The sequence below is a fragment of the Cydia splendana genome, chromosome 4 (assembly GCF_910591565.1).
Source record: "Cydia splendana chromosome 4, ilCydSple1.2, whole genome shotgun sequence".
Lineage (NCBI taxonomy): Eukaryota > Metazoa > Arthropoda > Insecta > Lepidoptera > Tortricidae > Cydia > Cydia splendana.
The window spans coordinates 21521465-21546178 of record NC_085963.1 but is presented as its reverse complement, the minus strand read 5'-3'; the positions used below and the strand labels follow the sequence as shown (position 1 = coordinate 21546178).

The 24714-nt window shown below is 36.4% G+C and overlaps 1 protein-coding gene and 1 non-coding gene across 5 annotated transcripts in view; both read right to left on the bottom strand.

The window, feature by feature from the left end:
* Positions 1–1708: 1708 nt before the first annotated feature.
* Trnal-uag (transfer RNA leucine (anticodon UAG)) lies at positions 1709–1788 on the bottom strand. Its single transcript has one exon. It is a non-coding gene; the product is annotated as a tRNA-Leu (tRNA).
* A 1482-nt stretch (positions 1789–3270) lies between these two features.
* Positions 3271–24714, bottom strand: part of LOC134790202 (syndecan) — a 596526-nt gene continuing 575082 nt past the window's right edge. Inside the window, exons 2-6 of one of the 4 annotated variants that reach the window (XR_010144161.1) lie at positions 12361–12640; positions 10198–10322; positions 9438–9564; positions 5873–8561; positions 3271–5425 (exon numbers count right to left, since the gene is read on the bottom strand). Coding sequence is in view for 3 of the 4 variants with exons in the window: in XM_063761035.1 (XP_063617105.1) it covers positions 8389–8561; positions 9438–9564; positions 10198–10322; positions 12361–12640 (705 nt within the window). In the remaining variant the exon portion in view is untranslated. Of the gene's footprint in view, positions 8562–9437; positions 9565–10197; positions 10323–11249; positions 11534–12360; positions 12641–24714 lie in introns of those variants that run through there. The other 3 variants (XM_063761036.1, XM_063761035.1, XM_063761037.1) reach the window with 3 other exon arrangements.

Genomic DNA, 24714 nt, shown 5'->3' with positions numbered 1-24714 from the left:
TACCTATATCGGTACTTCTACCGGTAATTATCATCGTCAGTCGATTCGTTGCAATGTCCGAGTGAATCAATAAATATAAATAAGTATGTAGTAAGATATTTAATTTTGCGTAACAAGAGCATAAAGTTCGATATTTATAAGACTGCTTATTTTGAGTATAGTAATGAAAAATTCTACAATAGACTCACGAGCGTAGAAAGTTTATCTAATTTAGAAATTTCAGCGTAGCAAAATCGAATTTTGCTCCCTGTTTTGCTGCGAAGTAGGTACCCTTGTTCGAGCTGCTGAGGTGAAAATATCTAATACAACGGGGCTGAACAAACTAATATGGGCTCCCGTAAGTCATATTTATTCTATAGCTTAAATAAAGCACACAGGCACTTTAATTTTAAAAATAAGTACCTAATTAAAAAAAATAATCTGCTAAGAGAAAATCTTTCACAAATTGACTAAGTTCCACAGTAAACTTTATAAGGCATACCTACAGTAAGTAGAGAGTATTTTGTAAAATAGTTCAATACCGATGGTATACGTGCTTGACACTTATTTATCATACATTTTCATCCGTCCGTTAATCTTTTAGCATTGATATAAAACTCAATTAAAGAAACAGGATCCTATACGGCAATAAACAACCATTTCCGGTCTACTGCTCATATTAATAAACAGTTATAGAATAAACAAACTTAAAACTGGAAGCGGCAAAATTTGGAACTAACATTATCATTTTACAATCTTCGTACGATCTCATAGAGACATAGATAACAGCGCCGCCGTGAACGGCAAATGTAAGTTTGTAACATAACCTATAAATTAAGATTAATGCCATTAGTGATATTAATTTAGAAATGTGCGAATTAATTTTTGACAGTTATTAAAATTGTGAAAATGTAATTCTTGATTTAAGGATTTTAATGGTGTTTGTAGAGTGTTGATGATGAATGAAGTGTTAAATATTTATACACATATAATTATTATTAGAGATGCCCCGAATAGTGAATTTGGCCGAATACCGAATACCGAATATTCGGCCCCCCTCTCGGCCGAATACCGAATATTCGGCATGACATGCGTACATTTTGAGTCACAATTATTACGAAAAATGTTCGCCAACAAAGCACAACGTTTGCTAAGATATATTTTTATGTTGAACAGAATTAATGAATGTAGTTAGAGTCAATCAAATCAGACCCATGATAAAAATAAAATATTTTGGAATCAACAAATGCTCAAAAACGTACCTTCGTATTTAACCACTTTCCAAGAATACATTTTAAATATTAAATATACCTAGTTTTTGGTTATTTTTTTTGTGAAATTTTTCTTTTTAGGTAGGTGCAACAGATATTCGGTATTCGGCCGGATAGTAGGCAACATTCGGCCGAATACCGATGATTCGGCAAAGTGGCCGAATAGGCCGAATACCGAATAGTTGCCGAATATTCGTGGCATCTCTAATTATTATAATGGTTACGTCCAAAAAATAAACTCAACTAAAGCAGAGATACCTACCATCTAATCAATTTGAACACTAACACCATTATTTATTTGAGAAAGTCGTATGATTATTTAGGTACCGGTCTTTCTTTCAATGAACACATTTTATAAAAATATAAAATCATAATTTAATCATAAACATAATTTTATCAAACTGGTAATAATTATTATATTTTATTGTTAAAAAAGGAAAAAGAATCAAAAAGGTTTCTGACAGCGGTGGGATTCGAACCCACGCCCTTTCGGACTGGTGCCTAAAACCAGCGCCTTAGACCACTCGGCCACGCTGCCTCTGTTCGGAGCAGGCGAAATAGTCGTACCAGTTAAAGCGTAGAGGTTATGTGACGTCATCATCAATTCTAAAAATAGAATGAATGTAACATGTAACATGCTGAGATTGATAGCAATGGAAATTGGCAGCAGATCTACAGCATTACACTATGTAATCGTATGTCAGCACTTAATTCATGTTACTTCATAAATATATTTAAGGCATATGTCTGCGATATATTTAATAGCAACAATGTATCTTTTTTAATATTTGCTCGCGCAGTTTTCGATTATGTAAGATTAGGTGGAAGGTGGATATAAGAAAGCTTTGAACGTTGTTGTGAATTTATTTCGATGATGTGTGTAGCGTAGCGACATCTAGTTATGTTACTTTAGAACTAATTTTATTTTAAAAACCGAGTACTTAAAATAGAGCTTGGACACTGTCAATATTTTTTCACAAGTTCTTGGCGCAAAAGTAATTAGACACTATCTTTTTAGAACGTAATATTTTGTTAATAAGCTATGAAAGGTTTCGTATGTCTGTGGTGGACAGAAATCGTAAGTGTGATGTGATCATAATCATAGCATAAGCATAATCAAATCAAACCTCGAAATTGTAAGTTGTGGTAACGTTCTTGGAAGATCCGTTGGCAATGTTGATAATGTGAGCTATATCAGGGTTTCTGCAAGGTTCGTGCTCAGTGGGTCGTGTCGTACCACTTGTACCTACCTATACCTACAGCAGAAAAAATCGTTCTCGAGAAAAACGCAAAAGGTGCTGCTCATTTGGTCAGAATCCTTATCATACACACGATTTATATTATGAATTAGAAAAAAAAACCCTTTTAAAAAGCTATCGTAGAAATCCCCCAACACAAGCCTTATTTAACAAAGTGTAAGACTAAGTCGATTTGAGCAAGATGCTCCATAATATTTATTTATTTATTATTTTTATTAAACGCTATTAAGAATAATAATTACTAACCTATACGAGTAGATTTTCCACTTTTGGGACTGAAACTAGTTATATTACATTTTTACTTAGGTACTAATGAACATAATACATGCCTACCTACCTAGCCTAGCGTATATAGGTTACGGATACTGCTAGCTATCAGGCGGGCCATATGCTTGTTTGCCACCGACGTAATATAAAAAAATACAACTCAGCTTTATGCAGCCAAGCCTTGTACTAATTCAAAACTGACCATAATAACTTCTTATAAAAACGGCCTCAGTTAAACAGTAGACCTATAAAAGGCACAGAATAAATAATAGTACTGGGTACAGAAGGTTCACTATAACAAAACGCGTCTATTACGACGTATATGACCGCAAGGTGGCGCATGCGCGAGCAGGCGTCCGTTCCGTATAGCGGTGCGCGGCAACCACTACTGCTAGACACCAAAACTGGTGTCGGCTGCATGTACTTGTAGCGACGCGACGAAATCGCGAAGTGAGCCACGCCTGAAAAAGGGTCAAATAAAATAAAACAACGCATTGTTCATAATGACCTGTATATTAAGTGTAAAGGAGCATTATTTACAAGGTGGACAATAATTATGCCTACCGTATCCTAGGCGTTATTTTATTAGTTTATGTTCCACAACATGAACAGTAGAAATAAAAGCATTCGTTTCCTTTTTAGAGTCCGTCAAAGCCGACTTCGCCAGCTACAGAGCGTGGAAATGTCAGCACAAACGACAAATTCCGATCAAAATATGACGTTTCCACACCGTCGCTACAAAATTGGTGCAGTGTTAGCCTAGACGGACTCTAGCAAAAAACCTTATATGTAGAACAAATGCTTAATAATACAAATATCGAAATCATAATATAAAAACTTGTCCACACTATAGTCTGTATCTTAAGGTATTTAAATAAAAGTAAACAAATAATTTGTATATTTTGGGGTAGTTATAACATTTATTGGTTAACCGACCAGTTACAAAACCGCCTGGATCAGTCACTGAACGACCAGACTTTAACCTACATTATTTGATCGTGTAATGTTTTCATCTACCCTCAACTGGCATAAGGAGCCATTTGAGGGTAGATTTTGTTTACTTTTATTTAAATACCTAAAGATACAGAGTATAAGATGACATTAGGCCTCCTTGTATATTTAGTTATAAAGTAGGTACCCACAATAGAGTAGACTAGTTAGAGAGTATCAAAGTAGTAGTATCTAGTAGATATAGTAGTAGAAGTAGATAGAAGTGAAGTACTTATAGATAGGTAGATATATAGTTGACGAAACCTATTGTGGATGTATAATTTATAGGCACTGTGCATATTTTGACAAAGATATATTATGTTTGTTCAGTGTCAATCAAATAATTTGTGTGTTTTGTATTCGACTTTTGTATTATTAATGTCAAGGTTTCAAATGTCATACATAAATCGTATTGTAACTTGGATTACATGCTATTACAAGTTTTTTTTCCTTACATCTTTTTCCATGTTGTATGTCTTATGTCGGCTGTACACACTCGCCGAGAGACCCCGAGACAGGCCGAGAACGAGTGTACGTATATCCTGTTCCCTTCTCGTCTCGTTCTTCCGCGTCTCGTCTCGCGGTTCTCCGATTGGATGGGAGCGGTGCCTAGACTCTCGGCGAGAGGCTCTCGACGAGTGTGTACAGCCGAAATTACACATGACGTAAGTGTTTAAGTGTTGGTATTCTTCTAGTCTAGTCGAGTGCTGTGATACTTCTACTGTTCACGAATCAAACTTCAATCTTTCTGTACTATTAGAACCAGTATTTCATGCCGGCTGTACACACTCGTCGAGAGACAGGCCGAGAACGAGGAGGTATGTACATACTGCTCTCTTCTCGTCTCGCTCTTCTCCGATTGGGTCGAAGCGATGCCGGGACTCTCGGCGCAAGGTTCTCGACGAGTGTGTACAGCCGGCATTAGAAATTGTAACATAAATCAACAGTAAAATGGATAGCAATTTATTCATCCATTTTAATTTGATTGATTCATATTTATTATACTTTACTTAATAAGCGGGGTTTTCATATTTATGTATTATGTTCGTCCTCTATTTATTAAGTAAAGTAATTTTTGGAAAGGGCTGTACATATGATCGGCAAGCGTTGTGGTACTATTTCAAACAAACTTTATCCTAGGTTGTGACTTTGCTGTCGTAACTATGGTGTTTATATATGCATTGTCATGATTATGTATTTGCGGCATAACTTTCCTGTAAAAATACTTCGCATTGTAACCATTACGATTTTATCAAAATTTCATTCTTAGGAAATATTGATAAAGTCATCTCCATTCTGTTTTCAATTTAAGAGACATTAATTTGTGTCTACACAATTTAATCCTTTATGTTAAATTTTTAGAATCGCAACATGTCTCTTAATGTGGTTATTTCAACTCTCGATATTTAATATACTTGTTAAGGACCGTTAGATTAGATGTATTTAATTTCAGCTTTAGCCATACTATATAATTATTGTAGTATAATTATTTATGTATAAATTACTCAGTTTAAGTCTAAAAGAATTTACAATTACAATGTACAAATCCTTATACACTAATTGCTTCTTACGTGAATGCTAATTTAGATGTTCAAGTTCCAGTAAAGTTATTGTACGATAGGTATTTGATTTTTCTAAACATGTTTTGATTAGCAGTACCTACTTTTATAACCAACACGGGACTTAATCGCGTAAAACTTACTTTTATTTATGGCCTGACGTTTCGAACGTGACGTTACGTTCGTGGTCTCAGGCAGACTGGTGAGGAATTGTATCAACCATGGTATAATAATATACTCCGCCTGGTACTCTATTCCCGTCTTTTCTAGGTCACCTAACTGACACAAGCCTACGTCATCATGCGACAGCGCTATATGATAATATGCGATAGCGCTATATATAGCGGCCATGTTATTGTGACGTAGGCCTGTGTCACTCTGGGAAGAGAAGACCATGTTTTATTAGACTATGTACGCTAGGGTTATCACTTTAAGTAAGTTTAGTGTTTAGGGTTATCACTTTAAGTAAGTTTTGCGCGATTAAGTCCCGTGTTAGTTATAAAAGTATGAGTGATAGTCGTGTTAGTTTAAATCAATATAGCAATACCTAGTTAGTAATATTTGCTAATTTGTGGCATATCTCATTTCTTGTAGTAGCATTAGACAATGCCAATGGCGTCTTAAGGTGCATCGACACCGCAGTTAACTATGTGGAGCAACACTGTGCAACAGTAGATAAGGAACTAGGTAAGTCACCTAATGTTACCACAAAAGTTAACTGCGGTGTAGATACACCTTTAGTACATTTTAATTTTGTTTCTGGATACATATACTTTTAGTAAGTATCTATATTAGCATTCAAATAAGTGGCCTAAGAGAGCACTGGCTCGCTACTTCTTATTGTAATATGGATCCGATAGGAATGTTTGGGATTTCTCAAATAATTGTTCTTCTTGGAGTAAACTGCAACTGTTGGATTTTTACCCCTGCAGGGAAAAATAATAGCATATGCACATTAGATGTTTATACATATATAAATAGCTACGGTTTTTTCCTGGGCGTAGGTATGTCTAAGGCTTTATAAAAACTATTCTTTGTTGCATTTGTGTTTATTTCATACTTACAAATAAAAAGTACGAAATATTTTCATAATTAATGTTAATTTTATTGGTAAGTTTATGTATTTAATTATGCAGTTTACAACAAGAAAATATTTGGTTATCAACAACTACGATCCTAATGAAATGTCCAATACGTGCTTATAATTTCCCGAATATTTATACATTCATATGTCATTAAAGTTAGTTACATCAATTTAAATAAAATACCAAATATTTAATTTACTAAACACAATGGTTCATCTATTGAATCCTTACAAAACATTTTAATTTTATTTTATAACAGTCATAAAACACATGCTTTAATTTACGCTAAATAAATTAATTGACTCATTAATTATTTGATAAATTAAAATTCATTTGGAGCCAAGCGCGCGTAACTATTTTAAATAAATTATTGAAGATGGCACAGGTGTTTAACAACTGAAGGAAAATCACTAATTAGTAGAATTAAAATATATATTTCGTTGCACAACCTAATATCAGATTAACTGTTAAAGTTAAAAAAAACTCCGTCACTTTGACAGCTGTCACGCTTTTAGTTAAAACTAAATGCATCAGACCAAATTGGATGGTATTCGGCAATATCAAAGTAGATAATAGAAAAAACAAATAAAGACTAAATAAAGAAATTATATTGTATAATTGAAAAACCTCAGTTCATAGCCAAAGTGACAAAATGTATTCGTCTCGAAATGTATACAGTCAGCAAAAAAAACGTTTAAAAAAATGTACTGGCAAAATCAATAAGTTACATTTAAAAGTTGATTTAACTTAGTCAAGTTGTTGAAATAATCTTGTAGTGATTTATATATCATTTACTCACTGTATACATTTAATTCAATTGCTTATGCTAAAATATAACATTAATTAATATTATTCGAAACCCCAATTGCTAAAAGTGCAAAAAATAAAAGAATATTTACCCAAAATATTACAGTAACCTAAATACAAAAGGAACACCAGAAAAGTACATAACATCAATATTTTGAAAGCCTCAATTTTAAAATTACAGCCAATATTAAATAAATATTTTTCAAAAATTTCGATGGTATATTTCATGGAAGCGATATGTAATAAGAATTCATTTAAACGTACACATAATAACCGATATGATCTATTTACCTACACGAATATATTACACATACATCATAGACGAACAATGGACGTATCCATAGACATTTTTGAGATTTTTATAGTATGTAGAGTAAATCTACGCGTAGTTAGGCAATATACAGTTGAAGAGGAAGCGAATGGCACATTATTTTACAGACAACTCTATAGGTACAAGATCTCAAATTCACCAACTACAGAATGATATCAAACACTCAACCACATTGGTCTCAGTACTTGAAGTCAGAAAACAATTGAAATTTTGCCTCACAATTTCGTCCTACACTATGTTTCTACTTGATTCATACACTCAAGTGCAATTGTGTCATATTTTTTTCAAATAAAAAGCGTCGATTTGATGTTTTATTGGTTTACAGAACAATTTTAGCCACGTTAACAAAAGAGCTACAAACAGAAGGAATTCAAAATTTGAAAATGGAATGACCGGCCAATCGGCTATTACACCCACTGTCCACAATTAATGTATACCCACATTATGAGTTTACCATTCCTTTTAGATAGTTTTATAAGAGTACGATTCAATCGCTCACTTATACCATTCCTCTCTGGTCGACATTTCCCAAGTTTTCTATATATGTCCACTTACATATCGATTTACAACGTATAAGTTGTATTGTCAAAAATCCGATGCCAATACATGCGGAAATCTGTTTCTAATTATTCTAAAAAGGCTTCCGCGTGTATTATGAATACATTGTTACTCGTATTTCCCATCATACCTCTCGGTTGGAGTTAGAAGAGTAGTGAGATAAGTGCGCGATTCCATCGTTCATCATCACCATTTTCCTGTATCAATTAATTGTAGAGTGGTAGCCAGTATGGGTCGGTCCGTCGACTAGTAAACACGTGGCAGGGTTTGTTCTGTGTGGTCTCACGCGTAGAACTCCCGGTTGTTCTGGCCCTTGCCGTAGGAGGCGGCGGCCGGGCTCCGCTTGGGCTCGTCGAGGGCGTACGAGCCCTCGTCCTTCTTGCGCATGCGGTATACTATGAACATCACCACTAGGATCGCGCAGAGGAGGCCGACTACAGCGCCGCCAATCACAGCTGGAATTAGAAATAACAACATGTTAGTAAAAAGTAGTGGGATAGGATAAGGAATGAGTATATAAGAGGAGCCTGAAAGTTGCACCCATTACAGAAAAAGTAAGGGCAAATCGCCTAGCGTGGTACGGGCATGTGATGCGGCGGGATGAAAGTCATATGACGATAAAGGTATTACGAATGAATGTGGAGGGAAGTACGAGGAAAAGGTAGATGGACTGTGTGAGAAATAATATGAAACGAACGCAAGTGAATGATGAAATGATGGGCGACAGAGAGGTGTGGAAGAGAAAGACATGTTGCGCCGACCCCAAGTGAATGGGACAAGGGCAAGAGAATGATGAACATAAAACCAAAACAAAACCAACCAAACCCAAATATTGTGTGAATTTTTTACCAGCGTATCACTTGTGGACCACATAGGAACTGCATGTCTTTAAATTCCCACTAGTTCCAAGTACCCACCTCCCGATTTAGATACATTAGGGATATGGGGTTAGGGTTAACTATCTGTTCTAGATACACATCTAGGTACAGTCAGGAGCAGAAGTTGCTAAGCGGGGCCGGTGTTCAAAATGATTTTGACGCGACTTTATTGTTAAGAAAAAAAGTTTTGAACACCTCGCCCGCTTAACAACTTCTGCTGCTGACTGTACACTTGTAAGGTTCTGTAGACGGTGGTTCTTTTTACTCTCCCCAAGTAAGTGATAAGAAGCAAGTGGCGCGGTCCTCCGCGTTGGCATTCATTATGAACATTGTTCAAAGGTTCTCTTGATTGTTGGCCTCAGGCAAAAGAGCTTAATATTTTAACTCAGTTGACCGTCTTGATTATTGCCCACATGCCTATGGCATACACCATTAGGAAAATATAATACTGACCGGCAAGAATGCCCGGCTGCGCGAAGAAGCTGGTCGCGCGGTCCTCCGCCTTGGCGTTCATGATGAACACCACGTTGTCCTGCGGCCGCGACTCGGCGCCCACGTTGGTGCCCGAGGGGTCCTGGTCCTGGAATGTGACAATAACAAGGTTAATATTCATATTAACATATAACTATTTTGTCTTGCTTTTCTTCGTGTCGTCTTCCTTAATAATAATGGCGTGATTTTTGTGACGTGAGTTAGATGTGTAAACTTGATCGAAGCTCATCACTCTCATTAGTCACGTTGTTCAGCTTTGTCTTTTATACTATAATCTGTAGTGTCTATTTTACCAGTAAGCCCAGTGAACATTACTTCTTTGACGTGTTAACTACGTCGAAAAAATTCAGTCTTGCTCATCACCTTACAAACTCATCAAGCAACCGCTTGATGAAGGAAACCTTCTTTTTGCATGTTACAAACGTAGGTTAATATGGAGAGCTTGGGAACTTTCTTATAGAAAGTATAATTGTATTTTCGTAGCAAACGATACTCCTGATGATGACTGGTATCCACACCAAATTGCATTCTGTTGTGCTTTCCAAATCTGTACCTGGATTCGCCGAAACCTACGAGTAGCAGATATTTCGGGCGTCATAGAAGGTAGAACGTGCCGGGGTTGATATCCTTGTTGTTGATATGCTGATCTTAGTTGATAAGGAAAACATTGAGACCGGTGCTCCGCAGACATGCTTGGTAACATAATTTCGTGTATACTTACCGTGCCCGGGTTGGCGTCCTCGCTGGAGATGCTGATGGGGTCCTGGTCGGGGCGCGAGGGCTGCTCCTCCCCCGCGCCGCGCGGGGTGTCCGCGCCGGGCCCTGGCTTCTCGTCGAGCACGCGAGCTGGAAACCGTACACAACTTACGTCAGAATTCGAGTCGGGAATCGTTTTTGATCAACGCTAAGACGCTAGTCTCGAAATCATAGCTCCTTTGAATGAAACCGATTCAGCACTTTGCAGATGTGAAAACTTCTAATCTTAACTAATGTCATTAGAAATATTGAAAATTTTATGGTAGGTATTCTTTTCAATGATTGAGTAAGTAGATTACACTTTTTCATGCATTGCACATTTTGTATGCAGATGATAATGTTAGGTTATGACTGTTGTTATATTTACTAACCTTAGATTATTTTTGTAAAGGCATTCAGTTTTTATTGGGTTGATGATGACACTTAAAATATTGCCTTAAGGATTATGTATATTAGTCATTACTCTTTAGTTGTTAATGATGTCATATTTTGATTCAATTTTGATTCATAGGATTTTCAACTATATTAACCTTGTTTTTTAGGAGGTTAAATACCTACGGGATTTACCTATGCTGAATATTTCATGTTTCTTCTTACACTACAAATTTGACGATTATCGACATTATCGTATACAAAAGCCAGAATATGCATGTAATATAACTAAACGTGTAACATTTTTGTTGACTTAATATATTATCATTAGACTAACAAATGAAAATTTAGATTGAGAGATAAGAAAAATAGACGGTATTTCGGATGACGAAGACTTACATCCCAGGTTTCGGAGTTAGAAGGAAAGGATAGTCACCGAAAGAACACATGAAGGTAATGAAGATCAAACATCTAATTACAAGATACGATGAACAGGCTCTAAACTAATGGATGAGTTCAGATGATTCGGGCTATATAACCGGTACATGCGAATGGGATGATTCAAATTTAAATAATTTAACTGCATGATGACATCGATTCATGCAAAGAAAAAAAGATGTAAAATTTTGCGAGCACTCCACTTACCGGCGCACTAGGTCCGCTTAAAACTCTACATTTATTTAATTAGTAAACACAATTTAATTAATACGTTATTAACGGCATGTCAGTCGTCTCGCGCGGTTAGAAGGAAACTGAGTTTTGCAAATAGTTGATAAATGTGTGTCAATTGTATTATAATGTTAATTCAAGGTCAGTTGCCAGATAGTCGATGACACGGCTTCTGTTAGTAGGACAATATAAAAATTAAGTAGGTATTGTTTTCATTCATAATTTGAGTCTCTCCATCTCTTTCTTATCATTTCTTGTTGCATTTTTTGTGGACCTGCCTGACTGCGTTTATCAGGTGGAATATGCAATGATTTTCCATCGCTTTTGTGTCATTTGGGTAAAATAGATATTCACGTAATATTCTTTCTCAAGTAGAACATTGTTTTACATGTGCTTCCACTCGCTTAGGGGTCAAAATTATTTTAGTTACATCAGTCCTTTCAATAACTTTTTCAAACTAAAGGATCACGTTAAAATTGTATGTTTCTCTTTTGATTAAATAATTTTTTAATGTCTCAACATGAGGATTCCTTTTTAATTCCAGAGGACAGACTAGGTACACTGAAAACAATTTAACCCTTGTAACAAATCAAATTTTTGAGCTTAAAATGAGAAGTGGTTTGAATTGTTACATCTGATGATTATAATTAATAGTAGATCATTCGTTTAATTTATTACTTTTTACTTATATTCACGTCCATTCTATGGACTCTTCTTGAATGCACAGGTAGGTACTAAATGTTGGAGTATGACGTGTGCTGATAACTAGTATAGGAGTTCCATACTACGGTAATTTTGGGGCGCTCCAGGGGTTAATTAAAATTGAAGTGAACATTTTTAAATCATGGATACCGAAGTCAAACCACTTCCCAGTCATAGAACTAGCATAACCACGCTAAACCTATTTATATAAATACATATTAATTCATCTTCTTGTAATTATTTCTTGAGAACATTGTCCGTACAATTTTTCCAAGAAATATTCTTCATCAATCGAAAATTTCCCTAAAAGAGCATTAAATAGCGTGATTGCGCAAGTTCATATCCAATAAACTACGCAAAATAAACACATGCAAGCGCTACTCACGATCTACATAATCTGGCGCTACAGTTTCCGGTATTATCGGCGTTTCTGTGGTGGTGGTGGTGGGGATGGTTCTCGGGACGTAGTCCTCGTCATCCGTGAGCGTGAGCCGGCTGTCACCTGAGCCGCGGCCGTCCTCGTCGTCGGGTCCGGGTCCGGGGCCCCAGCCGGAGCCGGAGGACTCGTCGATCTCTAGCCCCGAGCCGTCATCGTCTATGAACAGGTCCCGGTCGGACGCGAGCGGCTCGTGGTCGTGGAGCGTGTCGGCTTCTGCGACAGGTACCTGGAATTGTAGAATTTATGGTTTAATATAATATAATAAAGACAGTAGAAAATAGAAGAGGAGTACTAAATGGACATTTGCTATGACACGACCAGTTCCTTAAGAACATCATAGAAGGAAAAAGAGGGAAAGTGAAGAAGAAGTCCGAAAAAAATATTTCAACCAAATAACAGAAAAGGTTTAGGCCATGTCATACCAGAAGGTTAATAAGGAGTCGGCAGAGGACCGGACGAGTTGGAGATTGGTCCACCAACAAGAGCACAGCTCTTAAATATAAAGAAGAATATGGTTAAATATGGCAAAAAGGTGTAACTATGATCTGGAAATACAGTAAGACTAAGGTAAAATTGGATGGCCTCAATAAGCAAAAAGTTTGGTCTCAATAAGCTATGAAGATTTGATCTGATGCTAGTTTGGGGGATCCGCAGCTTGGAGCTGGCGTAAGCTGAAAAACCACGGAGAAATTAATTAAGTTCTTGTTTCATGTGCAGGAGGATTAAACTTATTTTGGGCCGTCCAGATGCTTTAGTAAGATCTGGACGAGTAAGGTCAAGAATAGTCAAGATGATATGGAACCATTGGATGAGAGTACCGTAAAGCTTTGGGAATGCCTAAAAAAATGTTGATCTAATCTAATGCAATTAGTTAATGGTGTAGTACATGAAGGAAAAACTGTTTAGTGCTATACACATATAATAAATACCGTCTAGACTAGAATGCGATTGTGAATTTATAAGAAAATGGACAAATTTTGCATTCAAACTACCTATGTTGTAACCAACGGCTGATTAGGCATCCCATTTCATGTAATTTGAATATAATCGTATATGTAGTTAGTAAATGCCAACTTATGGAAGAACCGAACCGATTATACTTCATGACTCATGAGACCGTTATTCGACCATATTACTACGATCCATATGGAAATATACGTAAATTACGCTCCACACTGAGAAAAAAAACTAACAAAAACACACTTAGAATTACAAAAATAAAACTTAATCCGGGGACAAGGAGAGTCAACTAATAGGAACAAATTGACTTTTGCAATTTCCATTTAGTAGGAAATACAACTTCTATATTTGTAATTTGAAGTATGCTAGAGTAATTTCAGAAATTTGGTTTTGTTATTCCGAGAGGTGCTTTAGCAATATCGGAGGTGATGACGTCATGGGTGAAAACTAATCGTTTTGTAATTCTAAGCGTGCTTTAGCAATATCGGAGACGATGACGTCATAGGTTTTACTAAACTGTACTGCGATTCCAAGCTAGCTGTTGTTATTCTAGAGATAATGACGTCACAGGCAAAAACTAAACTGTTTGCAATTCCAACCTCCCTAGCACAGGTGCGCCGCGAGAGCATGTTGCGCGCGTAATAAATACTAGTTTCTTTCTGACTGTATGAATAAGAAAGGAATGGGTAGAATATCTCGACAGGCTTTTATAGTGCCTCTTTAGTACAGAGATATACTACCAAACGCTTTTTTATTCATACAGACAGAAATAGAGACGGGTAGCTACCACGCGCGTGACATGCTCTCGCGGCGCACCTGTGCTAGGGAGGTTGGAATTGCAAACAGTTTAGATTTACCTATGATGTCATTATCCTAGAATAACAACAGCTAGCTCGAAGTTGCAGAACAATATATTCCTGTAGACACCAACTACACAGTAGGTCGCGGGTTAATATGTCCATGGCCCACAATATATCCTAAATTTATTATTTAACTTAAGTATGTTTTAAACAAAGAAGACACGAGACACGCCCGCCCGACATCCGACACAATACTAACTCTAACCAAATGAACGTAGCAAGTAGTAAATTTTACTAAAATCACTAACATTCGTTTCGCTGTGTTGGTATTACAAAACTCGTTTAGTGATTGGTACAACAATGAACATAAACACAACAAGTCTATCTACTAAATACCAGTAAACTTTGTAATGTCGCTATAGTAACAACTGAATTGTTATTTTAAATGGGGTAATGTCATTCCCGCGAACTCGTTTTTTAGATATTACAAAACTATGTAAGTGAGACATTTACTAAAATCATAACTTGAAATCACAGATGCTTTTTTCCAAAAATCACAAACTTTACTAGTAAAAATCGGAGAATTTTAGTAGTAATAAAAATGGATTGTAACAAATACTGAACTTTGTTTAATGCTCCATTTACTAAAGTCTGTTTGCTGAAATTAGATTTAGTATTACTGAGCTGTTTGTAGAAATAAATAAATTTTACAGAAATAGTGAAACTTCCATGATTACTACTAAAACTTCATTTTTTCCCCCAGTACAGAACTGTTTATTAATTCCTGGTGATGATTTTTCTCTCAGTGCATATGGAATTAATAGAAACAGGCCATCAAAGATTATACCGAAAGATTTTATCCAAACTAACAAGATTTGATTTCAATTTCAATTAAGGTCACACATAAATAACTGGAATGCATGTAATATGGCAATTAGCGACTTTCAGTGTTTTGCAGTACCTAACATATTGGTTTATTTACTGCAACATAAATGCTTGTGTTAGCGCATATAGGTTGCGTTTTTAGCGGATATACGTTCTTATTCTATCACACTTAAGGTGTTTCACTAATAATCCTGCCCCTGCTCGAGACGATATATAACAAGATTGCTCTTGTTATTTGATGGCGATCTTGCCAAGATAGAGCCTTTTATATAAAAATATGTATATACATGGTGGGCACGGTGGCTAAAAACTAACTGCATTCCCGTTGCCAGGAGGTTTTGGGATTAAGTACACTGAGACAAAAAATTAACAAAAACACACTTAGAATTACAAAAATAAAACTTAATCCGGGGACAAGGAGAGTCAAGTAATAGGAACAAATTGACTTTTGCAATTTCCATTTAGTAGGAAATACAACTTCTATATTTGTAATTTGAAGTATGCTAGAGTAATTTCAGAAATTTGGTTTTGTTATTCCGAGAGGTGCTTTAGCAATATCGGAGGTGATGACGTCATGGGTGAAAACTAACCGTTTTGTAATTCTAAGCGTGCTTTAGCAATATCGGAGACGATGACGTCATAGGTTTTACTAAACTGTACTGCGATTCCAAGCTAGCTGTTGTTATTCTAGAGATAATGACGTCACAGGCAAAAACTAAACTGTTTGCAATTCCTCCGCCCCTAGCAAACGGGCGCCGCGAGAGCATGTCGCGCGCGTGATAGCTACTCGTCTCTATTTCTGTCTGTATGAATAAAAAAGCATTTGGTAGTATATCTCTGTACTAAAGAGGCACTATAAAAGCCTGTCGAGATATTCTACCCATTCCTTTCTTATTCATACGGTCAGAAAGAGACTAGTAGTTATTACGCGCGCAACATGCTCTCGCGGCGCACCTGTGCTAGGGAGGTTGGAATTGCAAACAGTTTAGATTTACCTATGATGTCATTATCACTAGAATAACAACAGCTAGCTCGAAGTTGCAGAACAATATATTCCTGTAGACCCCAACTACACAGTAGGTCGCGGGTTAATATGTCCATGGCCCACAATATATCCTAAATTTATTATTTAACTTAAGTATGTTTTAAACAAAGAAGACACGAGACACGCCCGCCCGACATCCGACACAATACTAACTCTAACCAAATGAACGTAGCAAGAAGTAAATTTTACTAAAATCACTAACATTCGTTTCGCTGTGTTGGTATTACAAAACTCGTTTAGTGATTGGTACAACAATGAACATAAACACAACAAGTCTATCTACTAAATACCAGTAAACTTTGTAATGTCGCTATAGTAACAACTGAATTGTTATTTTAAATGGGGTAATGTTATTCCCGCGAACTCGTTTTTTAGATATTACAAAACTATGTAAGTGAGACATTTACTAAAATCATAACTTGAAATCACAGATGCTTTTTTCCAAAAATCACAAACTTTACTAGTAAAAATCGGAGAATTTTAGTAGTAATAAAAATGGATTGTAACAAATACTGAACTTTGTTTGCTCCATTTACTAAAGTCTGTTTGCTGAAATTAGATTTAGTATTAATGAGCTGTTTGTAGAAATAAATAAATTTTACAGAAATAGTGAAACTTCCATGATTACTACTAAAACTTCATTTTTTCCCCCAGTACAGAACTGTTTATTAATTCCTGGTGATGATTTTTCTCTCAGTGTATACTGAGCAACTTTTACTATGAAACCCACCCATAGAAAATGGACCAGGCAAAATGTATGAAACCGCCAAATTTTTATTTTGGGATTTCGGGGTTAGTCCCATAGTAAAAGTTGCTCAGCATAATCCCAAAACCACCATGGCAAAGGGAATGCAGTTATTTTTTAACCACCGTGTAGATCTACGTAGACGTCAAATACGCCCTTATCAATGACGTCACAATTTCCAATGCCAGCACTGCACTTTTACGTCACTCGTTCTGCGGTAAAATCTGCAGTAAAACATAGATACATCCAGAAGATTCTAGAACACCCTCATTAGTTATTCTATTTCTATTCACAGTCCGTCACATGAATAACGCAGCATCTGTCATCTTTAATGAGAGCAGACGACCTAATTTCTTCCCCTATTGACATTAAAATTTCACTGACCTCAATTTTGTTGCAAAGAAACTTCAATTTTAATCCACTGCTGTTGCACTAGAATACTAGAAAGCTGGATAATAAAATAAAACACTGATAACGAATAACACAGGGTTACTGTATACGTCATCAATGAATGAATCCAGTCATGAATGGCTCATTGGTAACACACAAAAAACTCACCTAGGCGCTTCTGTGCAAGATATAACAGTTTTTTTTTAATATTAGGCCAGATTACGAGTATATGTTTAATTTTGGGATAATTCCGTGTTGTGGCAGTGGTAGGGTCGGTTAGCACGAGTTGTGTGTACCCGCGGATCGATAGGCCGTGCGGCGAGGGGGGAGGGCCGGGCTCCTTGCTGGTCGCCGGGATACGGACCTATGGAGGCTTGAGAGGAAAATGTTTCAGAGTTTTCCCGGTAGAGCGCGCTGTAATTAATTTTCATAATAGGACTTTTAGTTTAAACTTTTTTCAAAGGAGCACGGTGTTATTTTCTATTAAATGGAGGTAAGGGACAAATTATTATTAAGTAGGTCTTTTTAGGTTAATTTCGTAACGATTTTATTAGTAAAATAAAGTTTATTACAAAATAAGGACATGATTTTAGACATACACTATCCAATTAAAAATGTATGCAATGAATACTGGAAGAAATAAGAATAAAGCTTTAATTTAAACTAACAATAAAATAATTCTTCATTATGAAAAGTACACAGAATTTTTAAATTGACGTATTTATACAAAATTTGATTAACTCGAACGTAAAAAATTAATCTATTACTCAATACCTTTCACCATTTACCGGTAAGGAAAATGCATAAAATATTTACACCAGTCCAAATTACAAGAAAGCACTTTACCTGGTAAACAAAAATAAAATTTCAAGTAATGAAAGTAGCCATTTTGAGATCGTTGATGGGTTCGATCGAGTATTCCCGAGTGTAAACGGAAATATTATTTATTGCCCACTGACCTCCAAGGGTCTACCTACACCTATAGGTATATTCCATCGGCCCGAAGTTAGTTTTACCGATTAAAAAATTCTCACTAGATCTCTATCTTGGATCTACGTGTTTAATGGTACGAGTACACCTATAATGAGTGTGTATGTGTGTCGATGGGTCCCTTAACGCACGTTCCAAGTGTTTTATTAGGGCCGCTTTATTAACGAATTAATGAATTGGATTTGTAGGGATGTAATTACCTAATGAAAGTTAAAAAGGAAGTGTACAATAGATTTAAAGTAGGTACCTATATCCATTTACAACAACACAAAAAGTTTTTTATTGTTATTATTAATCAAATTTTTCCATTTTGCTAAAGTTCTATTCATTATGTGTGTTTAGTTCAATGTAAATGGCGTCATTATTTTCACATAGCAAGAAGTCGGTTAAAAATCATACCTACCTTACCTTACTTACTCGTAATTTTATGCGAAGTATCGTAACATTCATAACATTTGTCTTCCACATAAAACAATAGGGTACTTTCCTACTAGTCAAATCAGTTACTTTTTTAGAGCTGTCAAAACGATTTGTTAATATGGAATTTATATGAAACATTACATCGTGACGTCACGGTCAACACACCTACTTTTTATATTTCTATCCGATTCATTAAATAGAAATTGTGTTTAAAAATAACTCTTATCTGTGTTTTTCTAATAATTATCTGGTACTTTATTTCATGCATGGCGTAAAATAATTTATTCTAAATACAGTATAATACCCTATTATCTATCCTCCTGAGTCCCTGAGGCCTTTATAAAGGATTAAATCCAAAGGTTAAAGGTTCCAAATTCAAAACTGCAATAATGACAAGGGGGACTCAGGAGTCTATAGCTATCTACAAACACCTATGTTATTCAAAACGATTTAATTACTACGCATTCCATCAGCATTACGCCAATTCGTCTGACAAATGGCACCAGCGAGCGGTCGCGACGTGTGGGCCCGCCTTTATCGCCGTCGGACCGTGTCGCGGGGGCTTAATTGCGTTATTGATAGTACGGCGCGCAGGATTGATAGGCAGTTAGTAGTTTACATGATGTAGCTTATCTTGTATTATTGAAGTAGTTTGTCAACGTAAACAGTGTATATAATGCTGCTGCCTTGGATTTCAATAAGTGAAGTACCTATAGGTACAGTCGAAAGTTTGAATTTATGACAACAAGTTATGAAATTAAAACTTTCGACCGTACCTACTGTCAATAATCCACAATCCACAATCTGTGAACAACGCTTCCTAAGTTACTTTGGCCATATAATGAGAAGGGGAGACGAAAGTTTGGAAAGGTTAATCGTTGTTGGTAATACTGATGGCAAAAGGTCACGGGGCCGTTCACCAGCACGATGGACTGACCAACTCAAAGGCGAGGAACCATCTCAGAAATTCTATGACGTGGTGAGGAAAGCGATGGCCCGAACAAAACCCACCAACCACGATCATCAGTCATGATGGATGCGACCAAGAAGAAGACTGTCAATAAAAAAATTGTGACGCACATTTATTGACTGTTTTACTTCTTCTCTAGCATATATCTATCAAGTCCTTATCGAGACCTTTCTAATGAGCCTAAACTCAATGTGTTTGTGTTTTTCTATCGAGGAGTTTCTAGCAATTATCCTTTTTGTTTTAAGTTGAATATTCTCAAACAATCTTCAATTTACTGCCATAATAATCAGCATGCTCCTTAAACAAGAGCTATAATTTATAATTAATAATTATGTCAACTCTACAATATAATCACTACACCTTAGAAAACAAAGTCCCCTGACGCGTCTGTCTGTTTGTGTGTTTGTTCGCGATAAACTCAAAAACTAGGTACTGAACGGATTTTAATGCGGTTTTCACCTATTTCACTGCAATAGAGTGATTCTTGAGGAAGGTTTAGGTGTATAATTTGTCAACCCGTGCGAAGCCGGGGCGGGTCGCTAGTTACTAATGCGACGCTCCACGACTTACAAAGTCCCTTTTTATACAGCATGACGCATTATAATTGCAGGTTGCACTTATGCCAAGCTCGTGCAGAATGTGGTTACACAAAGGTTAATTATTAAGTAAAGGGCGCACTAATAAAACATCCTTACGGCTCCTCGGTTTAAAAGCGAGAGCAAGTGTCACAGTGGGTAGAAAATAAACAGTAGTCATTCGTTTTATGGAAGCGATTCTAGCTTTTTAGCTTGAAGACCGCCCAAAGTTCATCTGGAAGCTTCTAGTTTTGAGACCACCTGTTGTTAACCTTGTAATAATTGATTCTCTGTATTGTTTTCTTATATTGAAATGTGTTGAAATATCCTAGACAAATGGTGAACGAAATCTAAGTAAGAAATAAGTCTGTTCTATTCACCATTCTAATTGGAAGTTCAAATAATATGTAATTATATTAATTGACCGAAGCGAAGCGAAGGTCTACGTTTTGACTCGGGCATTTTGCTTTCGTATGTCCGGATGTTCTCCTCTACAGGTCGCAATTCTTAACCGATTCTCGTGAAATTTTGTGACCGAATTTTATGACTAAATAAAATTTTTTTGTCAATCCGGTTTTTGGAAATTTTTAAAAATGGCGGAGTCGTGATACCTGTCGCCTAAACAAATAGTCGTATCGATATCATAAGAGTTTTTTCTTTTTGATATATGTTTATAGATTAAATGGCCAAAAATTCAGAAAATTTGTATCTCTGGTTTCGGCGGTTATAGATATTTAGTTTATACTTGAGAATGAGTAGCTAAATTTGTCAGCTTTAGTAAGAACTATCATGGCGCATTTTGCAAACGTTCGCTTTTTTGTTTGCATAGGGAGGTCCCTGGTTCCATCCCCAGTAATTGTAAGCTGCTACATAACTTTTTGTATTTTTTTATACTTAAATTTCGTATCAATTGTTGTTTTTATTTTATTTTTTTATTTTGAAAAAATGAAAAAATCGTACGTTTTATTTATCAAGCGCGGGCTAAGCGCATTCGTTTATTTTTTGCAAGAGATGATGGCTTTTTGCGCTTTAAAGAAAATTTGATTCTTGAATATACGGCGCCATACCTTTGGCCTATGCTCGTCTAGATGGCGACACCATTTTATATTTAACAATTTTTACTCATATCAGTAAAAGAACATGGGTCAAAATCATATGGCGTTCTAAAAATAAAAAAAAATCATTTATCCATACATATATACATTTATTGATTTTTTTTTCATTTTCATTTTAATCCTGTATCGAAAGATGGCAGTAAATTTACTGTGACTACAAAATTTAGTATGACAATAACCCTCTACTACATATAGGGACCGTGCGCGTTGGAGGGTCTGCCATCTTGTGGCCTGAATCGGAAACATGTACATTGCCAAAACAAGTTCTACCATCTACCGTTCTTGTAGGTACGTTTCCTTATGCATAGTAGGTTCTGTCATCTTGTGGACTACATCGGAAGCATAAACGTCACATTTACGCCTCGCGCCAAAAATCTGACGGCTCCTATGCTACCCCCTATAGTTCACGCGCGCCCACTATAGGGACCGTGCGCGTTGGAGGGTCTGCCATCTTGTGGCCTGAATCGGAAACATGTACATTGCCAAAACAAGTTCTACCATCTACCGTTCTTGTAGGTACGTTTCCTTGTGCGTTTCCTCATCTAAATGCTATCATAGCGCAGTTGGAAAGACGCTTACAAGCAAGGATATGGGATAGGTACCCGGTTCGATCCCCAGTAAATGCAAATTTTTTTATTTATTTTTTGCACTTAAACATCGTATTGCTGATTGATCAAGCGAGCGCGAAGCGCGAGGTAAGCGTATTCGTTTGAGTTTTTGTTTGAAAATTTTTTTAGCGATTTTAGTTCAAGGGCATGGCTGTTCCAGGAGTCAATTTCCACTTACGTTTATAGCATGGGCGGTCACCATCCATAAATCGCAGGGGTTAACATTGTCTAGGGTAGTGGTCGACCTCAGTGGGCTCAGGGAACTAGCTGTAGGTTGCTCGTACGTTGCGCTTTCCCGGGCTCAAAGTCTAACTAACAATAATGTTAGTTAGACTTTGAGCCTTTTAATTTGGATCGCCTCGCTAAAATGGCCCATAATTTCCGCAAATCATTTTTTCTTCGAGGCAATTACTCCGTTTTCATTTTTTCCCAGTGGAATTTCTTCGCTTTATTTAATTTTTCGTGTACATTTTTTCATAAACTAAATTTTCCTTTTCTCAATTTATTCCCTTTTCTTTTTAATCCCAGTAGTTAAAATAACCAGTAGGTTTTTTTTTCACTAACTAAATATTCTCTATCTCCATATTTTCTCTTTTTTTTAATGCTAGTGGTAAAAATAACCAGGTTTTTTTCAAATAGGTAGGTTAGGGTTATTTTTTTTGATGACCCTAAAAACGAAACTGCTCCTAGAGATAGGTAGGTTAGGGTTATTTTTTTTTGATGACCCTAAAAACGAAACTGCTCCCAGAGATAGGTAGGTTAGGGTTATTTGTTTTTGATGACCCTAAAAACGAATCTGCTCCCAGAGATAGGTAGGTTAGAGTTATTGGCTGACAGCGTTTGGTTTTTTACTTGTAGTTTTGTAGATTATGTTTTAATTTTAGTGTTTTTGATATTTGTTGTATGTGAAATACCTACAAGTAACAAATATAATTACTACACTATTAACATACAGTAACAAGAAAATATTATCCTAGATATTTAAAAGAACGAAATCTATAAGGAAAAGATTAATTTAAAAATATTAAAAATAGGCGATTGCGGAAGAAAACCATTGGGAAAATATGGGAACGGAGTAATTGCTACCGAGAATGAATGATTTCGGGAAATTATGGGCAACGCAAAATATGAGAACGGAGTAATTGCCTCGAAGAAAAAATGATTTTCGGAAATTATGGGCCACACTCGCGCACGAAGCTTCTTAGTTGCAGTTTACAGGTTAATTCAAAGGTAATGTTGGTTTCCTAACATAAGTAGAGTTAGACCAAGAAAAGTCTGCAGAGATTTTGACACTGGCACAAATAACATTGGAACTGCGTGTGCTGTCAAAATCTCTGCAGACTTTTCTTGGTTTAACTCTATCCACTTTTCTATACAATTAGTATGGCAACGTGTATACTTAAGGGGCATCGACCGTACACTGACATCGGGATGATATTTTTATCATGTTATTTAGTAGTCATCGTGCGTCTCGCTTGCGCCAATACATGTACGGACAAGAACGAGTGAAATGCACGATAACTAAATGACATCAGTTAGATAGATGTCTTTCTGATATCAGTGTAAGTTTGAATTGGCCTGTTAGCCAAAAATTGTTTCGTATGTCCATATGTTCTACTCTACAGGTCGCATATCTAAACCAATACCCGAATTTTGTAAGCAATTGATAGTTAAGTTTTTATGGTTAAATTAGATTCTCTAAATTCTTCAAAACAACGGAACCATACATTTATTCAGTTTTAAACTCTGCTCGCGAGGTCTACAGCTCACAGAGCCACTAGTAATAATATGTGACGTTCCACGAGTACCTACCTTATGGCGATCGGCAATTACGTCGCGTAACACCGCGTTAGTATAGGAGCGTCGTTAGTAACACGCACGCACGCACGAACGCCTTAGCGCTAACAGCTACCTTTACCCTGGAACGTCACATATTTGCACTGTTTAGTGGTATCAATTATTATGGTAAACCTATACACACAATTTAATAGTATACTACAATTATAACATTTGTGTTTAAATAATAAGGTAACCTACTGTTAAATTATCGGAATGCCTTGTCGCTCCGGTGTTTGAGAACGGTCGTTAGCACGGTAATTGCCTCTCGCGCCAATTAGGCACAACGTCTTGCCCGTTAAAAACCGTTGCACTAACTCATCTCAGCCGCTAAGTGTCGCAGCCGGTATAACATGCTTTATGCAAACGCATTGTTGGTGATTTAGACAGCAAAAAAGCTTGGTCCTGAAATAGTAAGAGTACTAATCGTCACTTATACTCGTCGTATTAATGAATGATCAGTGTTTGATCTTCACTCTCATTTAGAGGAAATCGACGACAGGACCAAAGCATTGGGTCTGAGTTTATTTACAGTTCTTAAAGAAAAAACACGAAATCTAATCTATCCCAGTTTGCACCAAAAATCTGAATGCAATTGTGTACAAGGATTGAATGAATGGTGGTCTGTAAATTGGCATTAATTCTAAAATCTGTCTTTTCATGCTGTTTTGCTAAGGGTACTGTGGTCCGGTATTTTCTAGATGCCATGTTTTTTCAAGTCGAATGGTTACTTAATGGCTTCAGAGTAATTGTGGGAACGAAGGATTTTAGCAATTACTCTTTAGTTAAACGTAATTTATACGTTATAGAGGGGTTGCTGGTTATTCTAGTGATGAAAGAAAATATCTGCGTCGTTTAATTGAGTAGGTATTTACTGATAAAATCTAGTTTATTCGACAAACGACGAAACGGCCGGCCGGCTCGGTTGTGTACCGCGTAAACATAGACATCCACATAGGAA